Raw genomic sequence first — 19,550 nt, 5'->3', positions numbered from 1 at the left:
GTCTCCAGTAACAGCTTTATCCTGGTCAGGGTGGCAGTAGATCCTGCATCAGTCCTACTGGGAAACACTGATGCCCCTTTTCCACAAAGCAGTTCCAGGGCTGGTTCAGGGCCAGTGCTTAGTTTGGAACCGGGTTTTCTGTTTCCACTGACAAAGAACTGGCTCTGGGGCCAGAAAAACCGGTTCCAGGCTAGCACCAGCTCTTTGCTGGGCCAGAGGAAAGAACCGCTTACGTCAGCAGGGGGGCGGAGTTGTTAAGACCAACAATAATAGCAAGACCGCGAAAGGTCGCCATTTTTAAATAAGCGACGAGATATCATGGATGCAGTAAAGCAGCAGTCATCCATTATTGTTGTTGGTGGTGTTGCTTCTTCTTCTTCTTCGTGTTGTTGTTGCTTCGATGTTCGCGCCAAGGTTTATGCAAATGCAGTGACGTAACTGATGTATACAGTGACGTAATGACGTGGCTCCCCTTAGCACCCCGAGCTATGGAAAAGCAAACTGGTTCTCAGCTGGCTCACAAGTTGAACGAGTTGTGAACCAGCACCAGCACTGGCCCCGAACCAGCCCTGGAACTGATTTGGTGGAAAAGGGGTATCAATGGACTGACAGTCCATCTCAGGGCACTCTCTCTCTCTCTCTCTCTCTCTCTCTCTCTTTCTCTCTCTCTTACTTAGCATTGCTAATCCTCATAATGGCATGTTTTGGAAGGTGGGAGAAAACAGCAGAACACTCAATACTCAAAACGTGGCACCCTTTCTACAGACATGCATCCTACAATATGTAAGACATCTGAAAAGAAATCACACTCAAAATATTGTTATATGCTTTAGGGACTGCTTTAACATCACAGACTGGGACATGTTTAAGCAGGCAGCCACTTACAACCACCAGATCAACATCCAGAAGTATTCAGACACTGTTACAGCCTACATTAGTAAATGCATTGATGATGTCACAGACATTAAGACCATCACAGTACGGGCCAACCAGAAATCATGGCTGATGGGAGAAGTCTATTGGTTACTGAAAGCCCGGAACGCTGCTTTCAGAGCAGGTGATGAGGCTGGTCTGAGATCAGCAAGAGCCAACTTGTCCCGTGGCATCAGACTAGCAAAGAGGCAGTACAGCAGCAGGATAACCCATCATTTCACTGACAGCAGAGACACAAGGAGCCTGTGGCAGGGGATACAGACCATCACGGACTATAAACCTCAACCACAGACCTGTGACAAGGACATCACTCTGTTGTCCTTACAACTTCTGTCTTAACAACTTCTGTCTTAACAACTTCTTTGGACGGTTTGAAGCCGACAACAGCACGCCTGCACAGAAGACATCACCCTTTCCGGATGACCAGGTGCTGTCCCTGTCTCCAGCCAGTGTGAGGAGATCCCTCTCCAGGATCAATACCCGCAAAGCTGTAGGACCTGACAACATTCCAGGTCGTGTGCTAAAGGACTGTGCAGAGGAGCTCACATGCCCCTTTTCCACAAAGCAGTTCCAGGGCTGGTTCAGGGCCAGTGCTTAGTTTGGAACCGGGTTTTCTGTTTCCACTGACAAAGAACTGGCTCTGGGGCCAGAAAAACCGGTTCCAGGCTAGCACCAACTCTTTGCTGGGCCAAAGGAAAGAACCGCTTACGTCGCGGGGGGGGGAGTTGTTAAGACCAACAACAATAGCAAGACCTCGAAAGGTCGCCATTTTTAAGCGACAAGAAGCAGCAGCTGTACAAACATGAAGTCATCCATTATTGTTGTTGTTGCTGCTTCTTCTTCTCCGTGTTGTTGTTGCTTCGATGTTCACACCAAGGTTTATGCAAACGCAGCGACGTAACTGACGTATACAGCGACGTAACTGACATATACAGCGACGTAATGACGTGGCTCCCCTTAGCACCCCGAGATATGGAAAAGCAAACTGGTTCTCAGCTGGCTCGCAAGTTGAACGAGTTGTGAACCAGCACCAACACTGGCCCCGAGCCAGCCCTGGAACTGATTTGGTGGAAAAGGGGTAACAGATGTCCTCACAGACATCTTCAACACCTCCCTGAGCCAAGCTGTTGTCCCCACCTGCTTCAAGAGCACCACCATCATCCCTGTTCCAAAGAAGGCCTCACCATCCTGCTTCATTGACTACCGCCCTGTGACACTGACCCCCATCATTATGAAGTGCTTCAAGCGGTTAGTCATGCAGCACATCAAATCCATCCTCCCTCCCTCCATGGACCCATACCAATTTGCATATCGGGCCAACCAGTCCACTGATGATGCAATCTCCACCGCTCTCCACTCAGCTCTCACTCACCTGGACACTAAGGACTCTTATGGTGATGATACACGGGGCAACTTTTTGGGCAATGTTGCCGAGCAATGTTGCTGGCAACGGGCAACTAGGTGAGACACAGGGCAACTTTTCAGGGCAACTAACAATGGGCAACATTTCAATGGGCAACATCTCCTGCATGTCTTTGGACTGTGGAGGAAACCGGAGCACCCGGAGGAAACCCACGCAGACAAGGGGAGAACATGCAAACTCCACACAGAAAGGCCCTCGCCGGCTTGAACCCAGGACCTTCTTGCTGTGAGGCGACAGTGCTAACCACTACACCACCGAAATTAGCAACATTAATCTGAGAAAATAATTTATCATCTCCTGGTGTTTATCATGGGGTGACACGAAGGTGTAGTGGTTAGCACTGTCGCCTCACAGCAAGAAGGTCCTGGGTTCAAGCCCAGTGGCTGATGAGAGCCTTTCTGTGTGGAGTTTGCATGTTCTCCCCTTGTCTGCGTGGGTTTCCTCCGGGTGCTCCGGTTTTCCTCACAGTCCAAAGACATGCAGGTTAGGTTAATTAGTGGCTCTAAATTGACCGTAGATGTGAATGTGAGTGTGAATGGTTGTCTGTGTCTATGTGTCAGCCCTGTGATGACCTGGCGACTTGTCCAGGGTGTACCCCGCGTCTCACCCATAGTCAGCTGGGATAGGCTCCAGCTTGCCTGTGACCTATAAGCGGCTACAGATAATGGATGGTGTTCATCATCATAGTACCTTTTTACTCAGTAATACGAATACAAATACCATGTAATTAACAGTTATTCGCTGAGCCTGACGTGGATAATTGTTTAGTATAAATACACAGGTGGTTATTTTAAAATATTTTTAAAAATGTATTTAAAAATCATTTATTTCAAACTTCAAAAGTGGCATGTAAATGTAATAATGGCGTGGAGCAAACTTGTTTCACTTATTGATGCCGACTCACATAAAATACTTTTTTTTGAAACAGATAAAATAAATCACAATTTCACCTTACATTTGAATAGTTTTAGACCAAACATCTTTTAGGAACAGCATTTTCTTTTATAATTTGTAATTCTTCCTCACTTATGGCGACGAAGTGATTGGCCGCCATTTTGCCAAGTCACTCTGTCCTGGTACATAAATAAAGTCACTTATGACCAGCCACATAATACAACCCTGATTCCAAAAAAGTTGGGACAAAGTACAAATTGTAAATAAAAACGGAATGCAATGATGTGGAAGTTTCAAAATTCCATATTTTATTCAGAATAGAACATAGATGACATATCAAATGTTTAAACTGAGAAAATGTATCATTTAAAGAGAAAAATTAGGTGATTTTAAATTTCATGACAATAACACATCTCAAAAAAGTTGGGACAAGGCCATGTTTACCACTGTGAGACATCCCCTTTTCTCTTTACAACAGTCTGTAAACTGAGGAGACAAGTTGCTCAAGTTTAGGGATAGGAATGTTAACCCATTCTTGTCTAATGTAGGATTCTAGTTGCTCAACTGTCTTAGGTCTTTTTTGTCGTATCTTCTGTTTTATGATGCACCAAATGTTTTCTATGGGTGAAAGATCTGGACTGCAGGCTGGCCAGTTCAGTACCCGGACCCTTCTTCTACGCAGCCATGATGCTGTAATTGATGCAGTATGTGGTTTGGCATTGTCATGTTGGAAAATGCAAGGTCTTCCCTGAAAGAGACATCATCTGGATGGGAGCATATGTTGCTCTAGAACCTGGATATACCTTTCAGCACTGATGGTGTCTTTCCAGATGTGTAAGCTGCCCATGCCACACGCACTAATGCAACCCCATACCATCAGAGATGCAGGCTTCAGAACTGAGCGCTGATAACAACTTGGGTCATCCTTCTCCTCTTTAGTCCAAATGACACGACGTCCCTGATTTCCATAAAGAGCTTCAAATTTTGATTCGTCTGACCACAGAACAGTTTTCCACTTTGCCACAGTCCATTTTAAATGAGCCTTGGCCCAGAGAAGACGTCTGCGCTTCTGGATCGTGTTTAGATACGGCTTCTTCTTTGAACTATAGAGTTTTAGCTGGCAACGGTGGATGGCACGGTGAATTGTGTTCACAGATAATGTTCTCTGGAAATATTCCTGAGCCCATTTTGTGATTTCCAATACAGAAGCACCCCTAAAAATGAAAAGTTCCTCTGATCATGATGCATTTTTGTTTTTATGTTCCTTTTGGTAAGAAAACACACTGGGTGAAATATTTTGACAAAATTCAAAAGTTTAATGGTTGCACCAGGAGCTCAAAGTTATGGAAAAAGATGCTATTTTATGACTTTTATGACAAAATTTCGATCACTTTTCATGAAACATTATGGCACCTTATAGAGTATACCAAATATCTTAGATACACATTTTTAGTACATATTCTAAATATATTATCAAGCACAGTTTGAGTTTTAGCTGTTCATTGAATCATTGTTCAACTAATTTTAAACAATACAAATGTATTATGAATCACATTAATGCTTCTCAATCCCTTGCAAAGGTTCTTAACATGATCTCTGGGTCACAAGAAATCAATAAATGGAGTCCAACATTGTGATTCAAACCTTACGCGAAAACATAAAATAAGCGTTTTTTGGCAAAAAATGAACCTCATGGTGCCACCATTAGACTTTTGAATATGGCCAAAAAATTTTACAGGATGTCTTTATTGGTGAAAAGGAACATCCAAACAAAAATGCATCAGATTTTATGAAAGTGAGGGCAACTGATGCACCCTACTGTATGTGATGCAGTGCCGTCTAAGGGCCCGAAGATCACGGGCACCCAGTATGGTTTTCCGGCTTTGACCCTTACGCACAGAGATTCTTCCAGGTTCTCTGAACCTTTTGATGATATTATGCACTGTAGATGATATGTTCAAACTCTTTGCAATTTTACACTGTCGAACTCCTTTCTGATATTGCTCCACTATTTGTCGGCGCAGAATTAGGGGGATTGGTGATCCTCTTCCCATCTTTACTTCTGAGAGCCACTGCCACTCCAAGATGCTCTTTTTATACCCAGTCATGTTAATGACCTATTGCCAATTGACCTAATGAGTTGCAATTTGGTCCTCCAGCTGTTCCTTTTTTGTACCTTTAACTTTTCCAGACTCTTATTGCCCCTGTCCCAACTTTTTTGAGATGTGTTGCTGTCATGAAATTTCAAATGAGCTAATATTTGGCATGAAATTTCAAAATATCTCACTTTCGAAATTTGATATGTTGTCTATGTTCTATTGTGAATACAATATCAGTTTTTGAGATTTATAAATTATTGCATTCCATTTTTATTTACAATTTGTACTTTGTCCCAACTTTTTTGGAATCGGGGTTGTACTATGTACAGTGTCTCTGGCGAAACGTCACCACGAAACTCCTTTAATCTAGCAACATGGGACGTATGTACAACAAATGACAGCGATACATCTGTGAGACCTGAACGCGCCACAGCAATAATTTGCAGAGAACTCGAGAAAGCAGAAATAGATATATGTGCACTAACAGAAGTGAGAAGGCCAGGTTCAGGTAATATTGTTGAGAGAAGTCACACAATCTTCTGGAGTGGTGGTCATGATAAAACAGTTGGCGTAGGTTTTGCAGTGTCCAATAAGTTCAAGAACATTCATCCTCTTCCTGTGAATGATTGACTCACGACATGTCAGTAGTTATCTGACTCTCATTAGTGCCTACGCACCAACTGTGCAAAGAACAAGTGAAGAGAAGGAACACTTTTACGAGAATCTTGGAGAGTGCATAACCAGGGCCAAAAATAACAGCATAATTATCCTGGGGCATTTTAATGCACTAGTTGATAATGATTGGAAATCTTGGCCATCTGTAATAGGAAAACATGGTGTTGGTAAAATGAACTCAAACAGTCTCATGCTGCTAGAATTCTGTACTTGTCATAACTGGCACCACATTTCAGTTAAAGAACCATCTCAAAAACACTTGGATGCATGTGCGATCTAAGCACTGGCATCAGTTAGATCATGTGCTTGCCAATGATAAAGCCAAGTCTCTTGTTAAAGTAACCAAGGTCAGTCTTACAGCTGACTGCTTCACTGATCACAGACTACTTATATGCAAGTGTAAAATGTCTGTTAGGAAGAAGAAGAGGCAAGACACAAAGCTCCCTAGGAAGTTAGACACCACCATGACCGAAGACAGAAAAGAAATTCTAGATCTCTTTCTACAAAAGGAACTGTCAAACTGTAATGTGCACTGGACAGATCTAAAGAATACACTGCACGAGGCGACAAGACATATATTTGGAAAGAAGAAAAGGAAACATCATGATTGGTTTGATGACCAAGATGAGGTTATACAGAGTCTTCTCAAGGAAATGAAACATAACTGAGACAGACATTCCCTCAGAGAACAGATAAGAAAGCTCAAAAATGAGTGGTTCCAGAATAAGGCAGCAGAAGCAGAAAAGTACAGCAAAGAGAAAAACCATTGAGAGTTTTATGCTACACTTAACGCTGTCTATGGCCCAAGGTCCAAAAGTACGCATAAAATCAGCTCTCAAAATGGGGAATTATTGTCATCACCCCATGATACCAGGTGTAGATGGGTCGAATATTTCAGTCAACTACTCAACCAGTCTTCCGTCATCGACATGGACATAGTCAGCGACATCATACAATTACCAGTAATAGAGGAACTGGATAGCCCCATCACTATGGATGAGCTTACTACTTCGCTGAATAATATAAAGCTTGGGAAAAGTCCTGGACCTGATGGAATAATTCCAGAACTACTTGTTTATGGTGACACCTGTTTGAAGTCATCTTTGCTGTGCTTTTTCAATCATCTATAGTCAACTGAGGACCTTCCATCGGAACTCATCGATACAAACATTACCATCGATTTTAAAAAAGGAGATTGCAGCCAGTGCAGCAATTACCGAGGAATTTCTCTTCTCAGTGTTGTTGGGAAAGCTTTTGCAGATATTATCCTTCAGAGGCTCCAGGTCCTTGCTGAACGTGTTTACGCACAATCTCAGTCTGGGTACCGTAGAGGTAGAAGTACGATTGATGGTATTTTTATGTTACATCAAATTATGGAAAAAAGTCGAGAACACCAAAGAGATCTTCATATAGCTGTTGTTGATTTCACAAAAGCCTTTGATTGTGTTAATCGTGAGCTGCTCTTTGTCATGTTGGAAAGGCTTGGCAGTCCGATGAAACTTACAAGATTTATCAAAGCACTATGCTCGAATGTAAAAGCAAGAGTCATTGTTGATGGAGAACTCTCGCAAACTTTCAACTAAAACTGTGGTGTAAAACAAGGTTGCAAACTTGCTCCAACCCTTTATGGCATCTACACAGCTATACTTCTCCAACTCTCTTCTAAGTCCATCACCCCCGACTGCAGCGTAAAAGTATGCTTCCGGTACGATGCTGATCTCTTCAATCTGTGAAGATTAAAGGCTAAGACAAAAGTCCAGTATATGTACATTCAAGAGGCCCAGTATGCAGACAATATAGCTCTCTTTAGCAACAGTGCAGAGGGCCTTCAATGCCTTCTTACAGCCTACAACGAAATATCTAAGAAAATGGGACTCCGCATCAACACCTCCAAGACTGAAACCATGAGTATTGGAACCCCACTTGACTTTTTTGTAGATGATATTAAGCTGACAAGAGTTGATTGCTTCAAGTACCTCGGCAGTCATGTTTCCAGAGATTGTATGATGAACGAAGAGATCAATGCACGAATACAAAGTGCTTCTTGTGCTGTTGGACAATTGCGGAAAAGAGTGTTTGATTGCAGAGATCTGACTACAACTACGAAGATCAAAGTTTATGATCAATGTGTCATCCCTCTTCTTCTGTATGGCAACGAAACATGGACCCTTCATCAAAAACATGTAAATCAGTTAAGAACCATACAACAGCGTCATCTAAGGTTCATTCTACGAATTAAATGGGACCACTTTGTTTCAAACGAGAAGGTCCTAGATAAAGCAAATGTAGAAGACATTGAGATCAAACTGGTCAGAAATCGCCTTCACTAGATGGGGCACGTTTGCTGTTTGGATGATGATCGCCCAGTCAAAGCTCTATTATATGGTGAGTTAGCTGATGGAGCCAGAAAAGTGGGCCGACCACTGCTTCGCTACAAGGACATGGGCAAGAGTGCTCTCAAGCGTGAGGAGGCTTTGGAAGACTGGAGTTCTATGGTTAACGACCGCAGCAAGTGGAGACTTCTGAACTTTAACATCTGTCGCAGGATTGCCATCAGAAGAAAAGAAGACTACGAAAGAAAGCGTGCAAAGCGCCATAACAAACAGACAACTACCAAATACAATACTTCATGAACTATAGACTATTTGATTTTTATTCACTAGGTTATACCCGTATCGGTGTAAGGCGTACATACACACACACACACACACACATATATATATATCTCATCTCATTATCTCTAGCCGCTTTATCCTTCTACAGGGTCGCAGGCAAGCTGGAGCCTATCCCAGCTGACTATGGGCGAAAGGCGGGGTACACCCTGGACAAGTCACCAGGTCATCACAGGGCTGACACATAGACACAGACAACCATTCACACTCACATTCACACCTACGGTCAATTTAGAGTCACCAGTTAACCTAACCTGCATGTCTTTGGACTGTGGGGGAAACCGGAGCACCCGGAGGAAACCCACGCGGACACGGGGAGAACATGCAAACTCCACACAGAAAGGCCCTCGCCGGCCCCGGGGCTCGAACCCAGGACCTTCTTGCTGTGAGGCGACAGCGCTAACCACTACACAACCACTACACCACCGTGCCGCCCCATATATATATATATATATATATATATATATATATATATATATATATATATATATATATATATAAAAAGTCAGCAGAAGCCATGTAAATGTGGGCAGAGAGACTTTTTGAGCCAAATGAGTACCCAAACATGATGAACACATTTTTCCATGTGTCCCAAGAAGAGTCATACTCATCTATGACCAGCCTGTTTTTGATGCGATGGCAAGAGTAAGCAGGAGCAGTTTGTTTTTGTGTTGCACAACTTGGTAGGTCAGAGCACTGCTATCAATCGGTATGTCCACGATGCATCTATAATCCCTTCAGACTAGTTTATACACTTTGCCTGTTGGGATGTCACAAAGGCAGATGATCTGATCCTGAAAGACACAGGTCTCATGGTGCTTGTTGCATTTTAAATAGCAACTGATTCCTCTGAATGCTATAGCATTCAATCTCCTTGAGCCTGGCATCAGATACAGAGTCCCTACCACCAAGAATGCACTTGCACCCATTGAAGTAGCCAATTTATGAATCATTCTGTCGAGAAGTCTTTCTGCCAGCTCCTGCCAGCAATTCAACAATGGATTATACACTGATAAGTGCTTCAACAGGTGTGAGGCTATGTAAAGGTTGTTCTCTGGCGTGGCGCAGACTAAAAAAGTTTCCATATGAGAATGTTGAAGGTTCTGATTGCTGAGATTAACGATAGGTGATGACATGGGGTAGATGTCTTCAGTGTGGATCATAACACATGAACAGTTGATTTGGACAGTCAAAAAACAGGACCATTTCTTTTTTTTTTCTTTTTTTTAAACCAATTTTCTGTTTTGTATGGTTCATCAAAATCACACCACTCTCTCCTGTACTAGCCAAATCTGGTAAACTTGAAATGTGTTTTGTAATAAAAGACTTTGATTTAATTCTATCAAAATAGAACCAGTCTTTCTCTGTGAACAGAGCCATTGGACACATGTGCAGTGCATCCTCTGTTTCCAGAGGCAGGTTACGTTTGATCTCGTGTATTGCAACTACACACACTCTCCTCTCACAATCAATATCAAGGGAATCTCTTTCACTTGATTCATGTCCAGTTCACACAGCTCATTTTCACTGGCACTTAGCTGAGCAAAGGGCCATGTTATCAAAGGTGTCAGCAAATTTCAAGATCCCAGTTAGACAGGTCCAGCCTTCTGGACATGAAATCAGCACAGGCATGTCTGATGTGCTCCACCTGCAGCATACTGGCAGCTGAATAAAGCTTTTGCATTTTGGATTCAGTGATGGTCACTTTAAATTCACTGCATGGCTTGAATCCTTGAATTCTTCTGGACCACTAAAAGAGTTTACTGAAGCCATTTTGAGTAGAATGACATCTACATGTCTCTCCTGTCTGAATTACCTCCACAACAACAATATCCACTAGATTTGTGAATTCTATTGCTGGTTTAAGATGCAGCTTGCAGTTCACATTCCCAGCTGTAACACTATAACAAGGTCTCAATGCTAGACAGATTTATTTGTCTTACAGCGCAGCCATGTTGGTATTCAGTTATTTAACACAAAAGTATTTCAGGAAAACTCTAAAGTCGTTTAGCACAAGTTCTAAAGTCTCTTAGCACAACTCTGTTCTTTAGCGCAACTCTGGATTATGGTCACAATAATCGAAAAAAAAATACTCATCTTGATATAAGAAGGGGTTTATTACCTCCGCCAAGGAGGTTATGTTTTCGGTAGCGTTGGTTTGTTTGTTTATTTGTTTGTTTGTTTGTTGGTTGGTTTGTCTGTTAGCAACATTACGGAAAAAGTTATGAACGGATTGCTCTGAAATTTTTTCCAGAGGTGTGACTGGGCACAAGTAACAATCCATTAAATTTTGGCGGTGATCTGGATCACCTTTTCGATTCCGGATTTTTTTAAAGGATTAATTTTTTCCCCATTGAAATGCATGGGCGCGTGACGCAAAAAAACAGATTTTTCCTTCTGTAGGCCAAACCGTAAGGTGTAAAGTCATGAAAGTTGGTACACTGATAAAGAACTGGACCCTGATTGATTTCATCAAGTTTCATGTTGGTACGTCTCACGATCTAGTGCCACCAACTGATCACAGTCTTACATGCGTTCATGCACGTAACTTTTGATCCGCACGTCCGATTTTCATAAGTCTGGTGCTGTTGGAATCCTTGAAGCTAGACGATTCCAACGCGCTCTATGACGTCATTCTCCGCCTAATTAGATTTTCCGCCATTTTGAATTTTGTCCAAAGTGAAGGTAGAGTAACCCTGGCCGCATGTTTTGTCCGATCATCATGAAACTTGGCACACATGGTCTCCAGTCCATGTCTAATGAACGATATTCGTTTCGCTCTCATACATCGAAGTGTTCGCCCGTGGCAGCCAATCAAAATCGATGGTGAAGCCACCAAACAGGAAGTGAGCTCATATCATGGAAACGCTTTGATGTATCAAGACCATATTTAGTGGCATGACTTTGGACACCATCCAAACTACCCTCATCAAATATGGTGTCATTTGGCCACTAGGGGGCGTCACAATTAGCAAAAACGTATTTTGGCTCATATCTCAGAAATGCTTTGACGTATCAAGACCAGATTTGTTGAGATGACTTTCGGCACCAGTTCATGTATCCTCATCAAATTTGGTGTCATTTGGCCACTAGGGGGCGCCACAATGAGCAAAAAACGTGTTTTGGGTCATATCTCTTTACGGATTTAGAATTACATCTATATTTTCATGTTAGTGATGCTCTGGGATGTCCCTGTAAAGAACCTTGCCAGCCTGTCATCTACATATGAGAATCTGCCTTGTGTCTCGGCCAAACTTTCGCATGTTGACACAAAACTTGTCGTGTGGGCGTGCGGTTGCCTCTCTTGCCAGGTCACCATGGCGGCGCACCTGAGCAAGCACACTTTCACATTTTCTCCAGAAATGCATTCTAGTTATTATTATTACCTCTGCCAAGGAGGGTATGTTTTCGGTAGCGTTGGTTTGTTTGTTTGTTGGTTGGTTTGTCTGTTAGCAACATTATGGAAAAAGTAATGAACGGATTGCTCTGAAATTTTTTTCCAGAGGTGTGACTGGGCACAAGTAACAATCCATTAAATTTTGGCGGTGATCCGGATCACCTTCTGGATCCCGGATTTTTTTAAAGGATTCTTGGCGGAGGTCTGTGCTCTCCGAGTGCTTTTCTAGTTATAATTGCTTTGGGACTGGAAGTCGGAATTTCTGCTGCTGTGCATGTTAAGGATCAGTTGTTGATCCCTGAAACATAGACTGAAAATCCGATTCTTTGGTGTCTTTGGATATTTGTAGTTAAGCCAGAACAAACCCTGAATTGTGGGCACCTTCATAGATAACTTCAGTCACTTTTGATCATATCACAAATTTAACTGACTGTCAGTAATTACTCGTTATCAAATTATCAAATTGTAAATAATAAATGTGATATAATTTAAGCTTAGCACTTTAATAAAGACTAAACAAACCTGTAAGTTGGCTGTAGTGGTGTACAGGGGACATGCTGTGTTAAATAATTTGGAGGGAGGATTGGTGACTAGGGCGGCACAGTGGTGTAGTGGTTAGCACTGATGTCTCACAGCAAGAAGGTTCTGGGTTTGAGCCCAGTGGCCAACAAGGGCCTTTTTGTGTGCAGTTTGCATGTTCTCCCCGTGTCTGCGTGGGTTTCCTTTGGGTGCTCCAGTTTCCCCCACAGTCCAAAGACATGCAGGTTAGGCTAATTGGTGGCTCTAAATTGATCGAAGGTGTGAATGTGAGTGTGAATGGTTATTTGTGTCTACGGCTACGTTTACATTACGTCGAATCAGCGGATCATCAGATTAACGTTCTTAAAACGATTCGCGTTGACACTAAAACCGTTAGCCGTGCACACAGCAACACCAATACGCGGATACGCTCGGCTCCGCAGGCATCCTGCGCTCCAAATCACTCCGCCCTGAACAGCGAGTGCCCTCTGGAGGGTGCGCACTCCGGCCCTGCGCAGCTCACAGAGCGCGCGAGTGAAGTGAACAAGCCACGATTCGGGACTGAGCCGCTGTGTGTGTGATCCCAGCGCATATCACTTATTACTTGCAAGTGGAAGGATGGCAAGCCTAAAGACAATCATAACTACACAATGGGCAGTATTTGCATCAGTATTTGCAGTATTTTCATACTTTTATACTCTTTAATGAAAGGTGATACAAGGCGGAAGTCTGCGCCGTTTTTCAGCAGTCACGTCACATGACCAACGCCAGCGAATCAGGAAGGTGGATGTCACAGTGACGTTGTCTAATGAGACGCCAGCTAGAGCTCAGCACAGCGTATTCGCGTATTCTGAATGTTTACACAGCACCGGAGCTGATACGATCTAGATTGAATACGTGGACGCTGGCGGATTCCCGTTTCCCCGCTTTTTCAGGGGGGTTAATGTAAACGGACAGTGCGTCCGCGAAGAAAACGAGACAGATACGGTCTAGTGTAAACGTAGCCTACGTCAGCCTTGCGATGACCTGGTGACTTGTCCAGGGTGTGTCCCGCCTCTTGCCCATAGTCAGCTGGAATAGGTTTGCCTGCGACCCTGTAGAACAGGATGGCTGGCTACAGATAATGGATGCATGGATTGGTGACTAACACACGGGCTACATCAAACATGGCAGTTTCAAGATGGCGGAGTGGGGAAATACAATCACTCGTTTTCGATTGTGTGTGGGGGGGAGGGGTGTCAATCTATCAACATCAATTCAAGTACCCCATATATGAGGGTTTTTCGGGCACTTGGCAACACATCCAACATGGAAGTACATTGCATTGATTGGTTATTGATTGCTGTGTTATCGGGTTTATGGTGTGCTTGAAAGTTTGTGAACCCTTTAGAATTTTCTATATTTCTGCATAAATATGACCTAAAACAAAATCAGATTTTACACAAGTCCTACAGTAAATGTAGATAAAGAGCACCCAGTTAAACAAATGAGACAAAAATATTATACTTGGTCATTTATTTATTGAGGAAAATGATCCAATATTACATATCTGTGAGTGGCAAAAGTATGTGAACCTCTAGGATTAGCAGTTCATTTGAAGGTGAAATTAGAGTCAGGTGTTTTCAGTCAATGGGATGACAATCAGGTGTGAGTGGGCACCCTGTTTTATTTAAAGAACAGGGATCTATCAAAGTATGAGCTTCACAACACATGTTTGTGGAAGTGTATCATGGCACGAACAAAGGAGATTTCTGAGGACCTCAGAAAAAGCATTGTTGATGCTTATTGGGCTGGAAAAGGTTACAAAACCATCTCTAAAGAGTTTGGACTCCACCAATCCACAGTCAGACAGATTGTGTACAAATGGAGGAAATTCAAGATCATTGTTACATGTCTGTGAAGATTCTCAATCATCCAGGTCATAGTAAACTGTGGGTGGTAGAAAAGGGCAACTGGACTTGCTTGAAGATTCTTGAAAACGTTTCACCTCTCGTCCAAAAGGCTTCCTCAGTTCTGTCTGACTAATAGGGAGTATCAGATATTTATCCTCTCCTGGCTCAGAATCAGAATTCTGATGACCAGCTCATCTAAGGTGTCACTGAGGCATCATGTTGGTGTGGGTCGCTGGAGGCTGGGTGTGAATGGCGAGTCATTAGGGTGATCAAAGGATTGCCCGTTAGGGTGATCACCCTAACGGGCAATCCTTTGATCACCCTAATGACTCGCCATTCACACCCAGCCTCCAGCGACCCACACCAACATGATGCCTCAGTGACACCTTAGATGAGCTGGTCATCAGAATTCTGATTCTGATTCTGAGCCAGGAGAGGATAAATATCTGATACTCCCTATTAGTCAGACAGAACTGAGGAAGCCTTTTGGACGAGAGGTGAAACGTTTTCAAGAATCTTCAAGCAAGTCCAGTTGCCCTTTTCTACCACCCACAAGATCATTGTTACCCTCCCCAGGAGTGGTGGACCAACAAAAATCACTCCAAGAGCAAGGCGTGTAATAGTCGGCGAAGTCACAAAGGACCCCAGGGTAACTTCTAAGCAACTGAAGGCCTCTCTTGCATTGGCTAATGTTAATGTTCATGAGTCCACCATCAGGAGAACACTGAACAACAATGGTGTGCATGGCAGGGTTGCAAGGAGAAAGCCACTGTTCTCCAAAATGAACATTGCTGCTCGTCTGCAGTTTGCTAAAGATCATGTGGACAAGCCAGTTGGCTATTGGAAAAATTTTTGTGGACGGATGAGACCAAAATAGAACTTTTTGGTTTAAATGACAAGCGTTACGTTTGGAGAAAGGAAAACACTGCATTCCAGCATAAGAACCTTATCCCGTCTGTGAATCATGGTGGTGGTAGTATCATGGTTTGGGCCTGTTTTGCTGCATCTGGGCCAGGACGGCTTGCAATCATTGATGGAACACTCACTACGTTTACATGCACATAGAGAGAATCGAATTTCTGCCGTTGCTCGACTGAAATCGAAGTTCAAAACGCCATGTATACACCTTAATTCGGCTGAAATTGAACCGAACTTGATTTCTCGGAATCGAGCTACATGACCTAGTTTATGCGATTTCTGCCGAGCTACTTTGAGCATGTATACCCTATCGAGCTAGTTGTCGAGCTACTTCCGGAAGTGACGAGTGACGAGACCACAAGCGGGAAACACAACAGCCTCGGTCGGCATGACAACGAATCATGACAACGGCATGAATCTTTTCTTTTTGTGGCATTGTTTGCACTGTTAAAATTTAGCTCACTTACTGTATCACCAAATACATCTGTACAGCTGTTGCATAGCTGTGAATTGTGTACATAAACAAGTCATTGTATTTGTGTGTGTATATCTATCTATCTATCTATATATATATATATATATATATATATATATATATATATATATATATCCAACATCTGAAGAATGTCAATAAAAACAAAACAATTGAACTTTTTGTGTGTTTATTAAGACATAAGTTAAATTGTAAGCAAAAAAAAAAATTTTTTGTAAGCAAAAAATGGACTTTAGAAAAATATTATTGTGCAAAATAAGTTGTCTTACAAAACAGTGGTCTGCGCCGGACAGTTTGTAGCCATAGTCTGTTAGAGCAAGCCTAACAGCTTGAACACGGAACTGCTAGTGTTGCCAGATTGGGGGTTTTAAGTGCATTTTAGCGGATTTGAACATGTTTTGGGCTGGAAAACGTCAGCAGTATCTGGCAACACTATAGCTCTTCTTCATGACGACAACCGGAAGTGTACCAACACGATGGGGTGTGTAGCGCCACGTGTGGCTCGGGTGCACAATGCACCTTGCACAATAGCCCGATTTCACTTGTGCATGTAGGATTGGATTTCTCTGGCACCCTGCTGGGACCCTTTGCTCAATTACCAACAGCAGCTCGATTTGGATGCGCATGTAAACGTAGTCAATGAATTCTGAATTATACCAGCGAATACTAAAGGAAAATGTCAGGACATCTGTCTATGAACTGAATCTCAAGAGAAGCTGGGTCATTCAGCAAGACAGTCACTACGTTTACATGCACATAGAGAGAATCGAATTTCTGCCGTTGCTCGACTGAAATCGAAGTTCAAAATGCCATGTATACACCTTAATTCGGCTGAAATTGAACCGAACTTGATTTCTCGGAATCGAGCTACACGACCTAGTTTATGCGATTTCTGCCGAGCTATTTTGCGCATGTATACCCTATCGAGCTAGTTGTCGAGCTACTTCCGGAAGTGACGAGTGACGAGACCACAAGCGGGAAACACAACAGCCTCGGTCGGCATGACAACGGCATGAATCTTTTCTTTTTGTGGCATTGTTTGCACTGTTAAAATTTAGCTCACTTACTGTATCACCAAATACATCTGTACAGCTGTTGCATAGCTGTGAATTGTGTACATAAACAAGTCATTGTATTTGTGTGTGTAATATATATGTCCAACATCTGAAGAATGTCAATAAAAACAAAACAACTGAACTTTTTGTGTGTTTATTAAGACATAAGTTAAATTGTAAGCAAAAAAAAATATTTTTTTGTAAGCAAAAAATGGACTTTAGAAAAATATTATTGTGCAAAATAAGTTTTCTTACAAAACAGTGGTCTGCGCCGGACAGTTTGTAGCCATAGTCTGTTAGAGCAAGCCGAACAGCTTGAACACGGAACTGCTAGTGTTGCCAGATTGGGGGTTTTAAGTGCATTTTAGCGGATTTGAACATGTTTTGGGCTGGAAAACGTCAGCAGTATCTGGCAACACTATAGCTCTTCTTCATGACGACAACCGGAAGTGTACCAACACGATGGGGCGTGTAGCGCCACGTGTGGCTCGGGTGCACAATGCACCTTGCACAATAGCCCGATTTCACTTGTGCATGTAGGATTGGATTTCTCTGGCACCCCTGCTGGGACCCTTTGCTCGATTACCGACAGCAGCTCGATTTGGACGTGCATGTAAACGTAGTCAGTGACCCTAAGCACACAAGTTGTTCCACCAAAGAATGGTTAAAGAAGAATAAAGTTAATGTTTTGGAATGGCCAAGTCAAAGTCCTGACCTTAATCCAATCAAAATGTTGTGGAAGGACCTGAAGTGAGCAGTTCATGTGAGGAAACCCACCAACATCCCAGAGCTGAAGCTGTTCTGTATGGAGGAATGGGCTAAAATTCCTCCAAGTCGGTGTGCAGGACTGATCAACAGTTACCGGAAACGTTTAGTTGCAGTTATTGCTGCACAAGGGGGTCACACCAGATTCTGAAAGCAAAGGTTCACATACTTTTGCCACTCATAGATATGTAATATCGGATCATTTTCCTCAATAAATAAATGACCAAGTATAATATTTTTGTCTCATTTGTTTAACTGGGATCTCTTTATCTACTTTTAGGACTTGTGTGAAAATCTGACGATGTTTTAGGTCATATTTATTCAGAAATATAGAAAATTCTAAAGGGTTCACAAACTTTCAAGCACCACTGTAGGTCACTCAACAAATTGTTATTCCAGCCTTTCAATCTATCCTGTTGTATGGAAACAATTGCATGTGATAGATGTTACTTTATTTGCTGTAAATATGGCTGCTTTATCTGGTCTAAAGGTTAGAGAAGCAGCTTTGGGACCAAAAGGTCTCCAGTTCGAGTCCCTGGACCAGAGGGAATGATCCTCTACATGGCTGAAGTGCCCTTGATCCCCAACTGCTCCCCAGATGCTGTAGCGCTGCCCACTGCTCTGGGCATTGCTCACTTGTCTGTGCATGTATGTTCACTGCCTCAGATGATTAAAGCAGAGCCTAAATTTCCCCTCGGTGATTAATAAAGTATTCCAAAAAAGTAGTAGTCAAGTAAAAATCTAGAAGAATAGAATAGATTGAATGGTCTTAAGTTTATTTTGAATACATTAAAAGCGGTGCTGAGGTGCCCTAAAATTTTAATAATTTGAAAGCATTAAAACTATGCAAACTGAGCATCAGTGTGAAAACAATATAATTAATGTCCTTCAGCTTAAAAAAAATTCAGGTTTTTTTTTTTTTTACCTAATTAAAAGTGTTCTGCATGATAAATGCATATAAATTATGTTTGGAGTATCCAGAATATATGAGAGCTTAAATATGTTTTATTCTTTCACAGCAATGATATTAGGTGTAACTGCGATTAAGCTCATTAATTCTTCTCAGGCCTTCCTTGTTTTTTATAGTCTTTTGGACAGTTATGAGAAAGGGGAAGGCAGAGGGCAACTCGACTCTGCGGCTGAGTTTCTGGTGGCCCCAGTGAAGACAGCGCAGCCTCTCAGCCAGGTCTCTCCGGCCAGCACGCTCCAGTCCATCCTGCAGCACTTTAGTCTTATTAGGCTTATCCCAAGACCTCTCATACCTGTGGGATACGACAACCTTCGCTTCTGTTCATTTCTTATAATAATGTACATATCAAATATTCGAATATTATTTGAATAAATAGTACAGCTTCAAAATCTTACAAGCATGTGTGTTCAGATGAAAGATTCTGTTTAAAGTGTTGCCTACCAGGATTCCAGCATGCTCTTGGCCTGATCCCTCTTCTCCATCGATGTGGCATGAAACTGCCTGACTTCAGTTCTTGTGAAACCCAGTTCATATGCAAGAATCGGCCATTCAAAGCCCAGCTGTTTTGAGAGGTCCTGTATAGACTTCATGTTGATCACAGCATCCTAAGAGACACAACGTTTGCACTGACATTTATAACTACATTTCAGTTTTCATTTCCTCCTCAATTTCTAGTCTTTACCCAGCTCACCTCTTGAGCTTTACTTGGCATTTTGTCCACACGGTTCCTTGCTTCCAGAACCTGCTGATCCATGATTTTCCATGAATAATAAGAAAAGTGCACTGCTTTGATGTTGCTTAAAATAACATCATCTCTACCCCTTTCACAGGTTTCAGTTCCAGTC

At 42.5% G+C, this 19,550-nt stretch overlaps 2 protein-coding genes across 2 annotated transcripts; both read right to left on the bottom strand.

The window, feature by feature from the left end:
- Positions 1–8,043: 8,043 nt before the first annotated feature.
- On the bottom strand, positions 8,044–10,650 carry kbtbd7 (kelch repeat and BTB (POZ) domain containing 7). The gene is given in 10 exon segments (XM_060930563.1): positions 8,044–8,073; positions 9,213–9,328; positions 9,331–9,536; positions 9,538–9,646; positions 9,649–9,848; positions 9,850–10,183; positions 10,186–10,244; positions 10,246–10,284; positions 10,286–10,435; positions 10,640–10,650. Coding segments are annotated over 10 exon segments (1,254 nt in total).
- An 8,112-nt stretch (positions 10,651–18,762) lies between these two features.
- Positions 18,763–19,475, bottom strand: wu:fc50b12 (uncharacterized protein LOC103911624 homolog). Its single transcript, XM_060930562.1, has 3 exons — positions 19,397–19,475; positions 19,147–19,310; positions 18,763–18,997 (listed from the first exon to the last, which is right to left on the bottom strand). Exons 1-3 carry the CDS (start codon positions 19,457–19,459, stop codon positions 18,763–18,765), a joined length of 462 nt encoding a protein of 153 aa, XP_060786545.1. The 5' UTR covers positions 19,460–19,475.
- Between the last annotated feature and the right edge of the window lie 75 nt (positions 19,476–19,550).

The sequence above is a fragment of the Neoarius graeffei genome, chromosome 9 (genome assembly GCF_027579695.1).
Source record: "Neoarius graeffei isolate fNeoGra1 chromosome 9, fNeoGra1.pri, whole genome shotgun sequence".
In the NCBI taxonomy this organism is placed as follows: Eukaryota; Metazoa; Chordata; class Actinopteri; order Siluriformes; family Ariidae; genus Neoarius; species Neoarius graeffei.
This window is presented reverse-complemented; position numbering and strand designations above follow the sequence as displayed.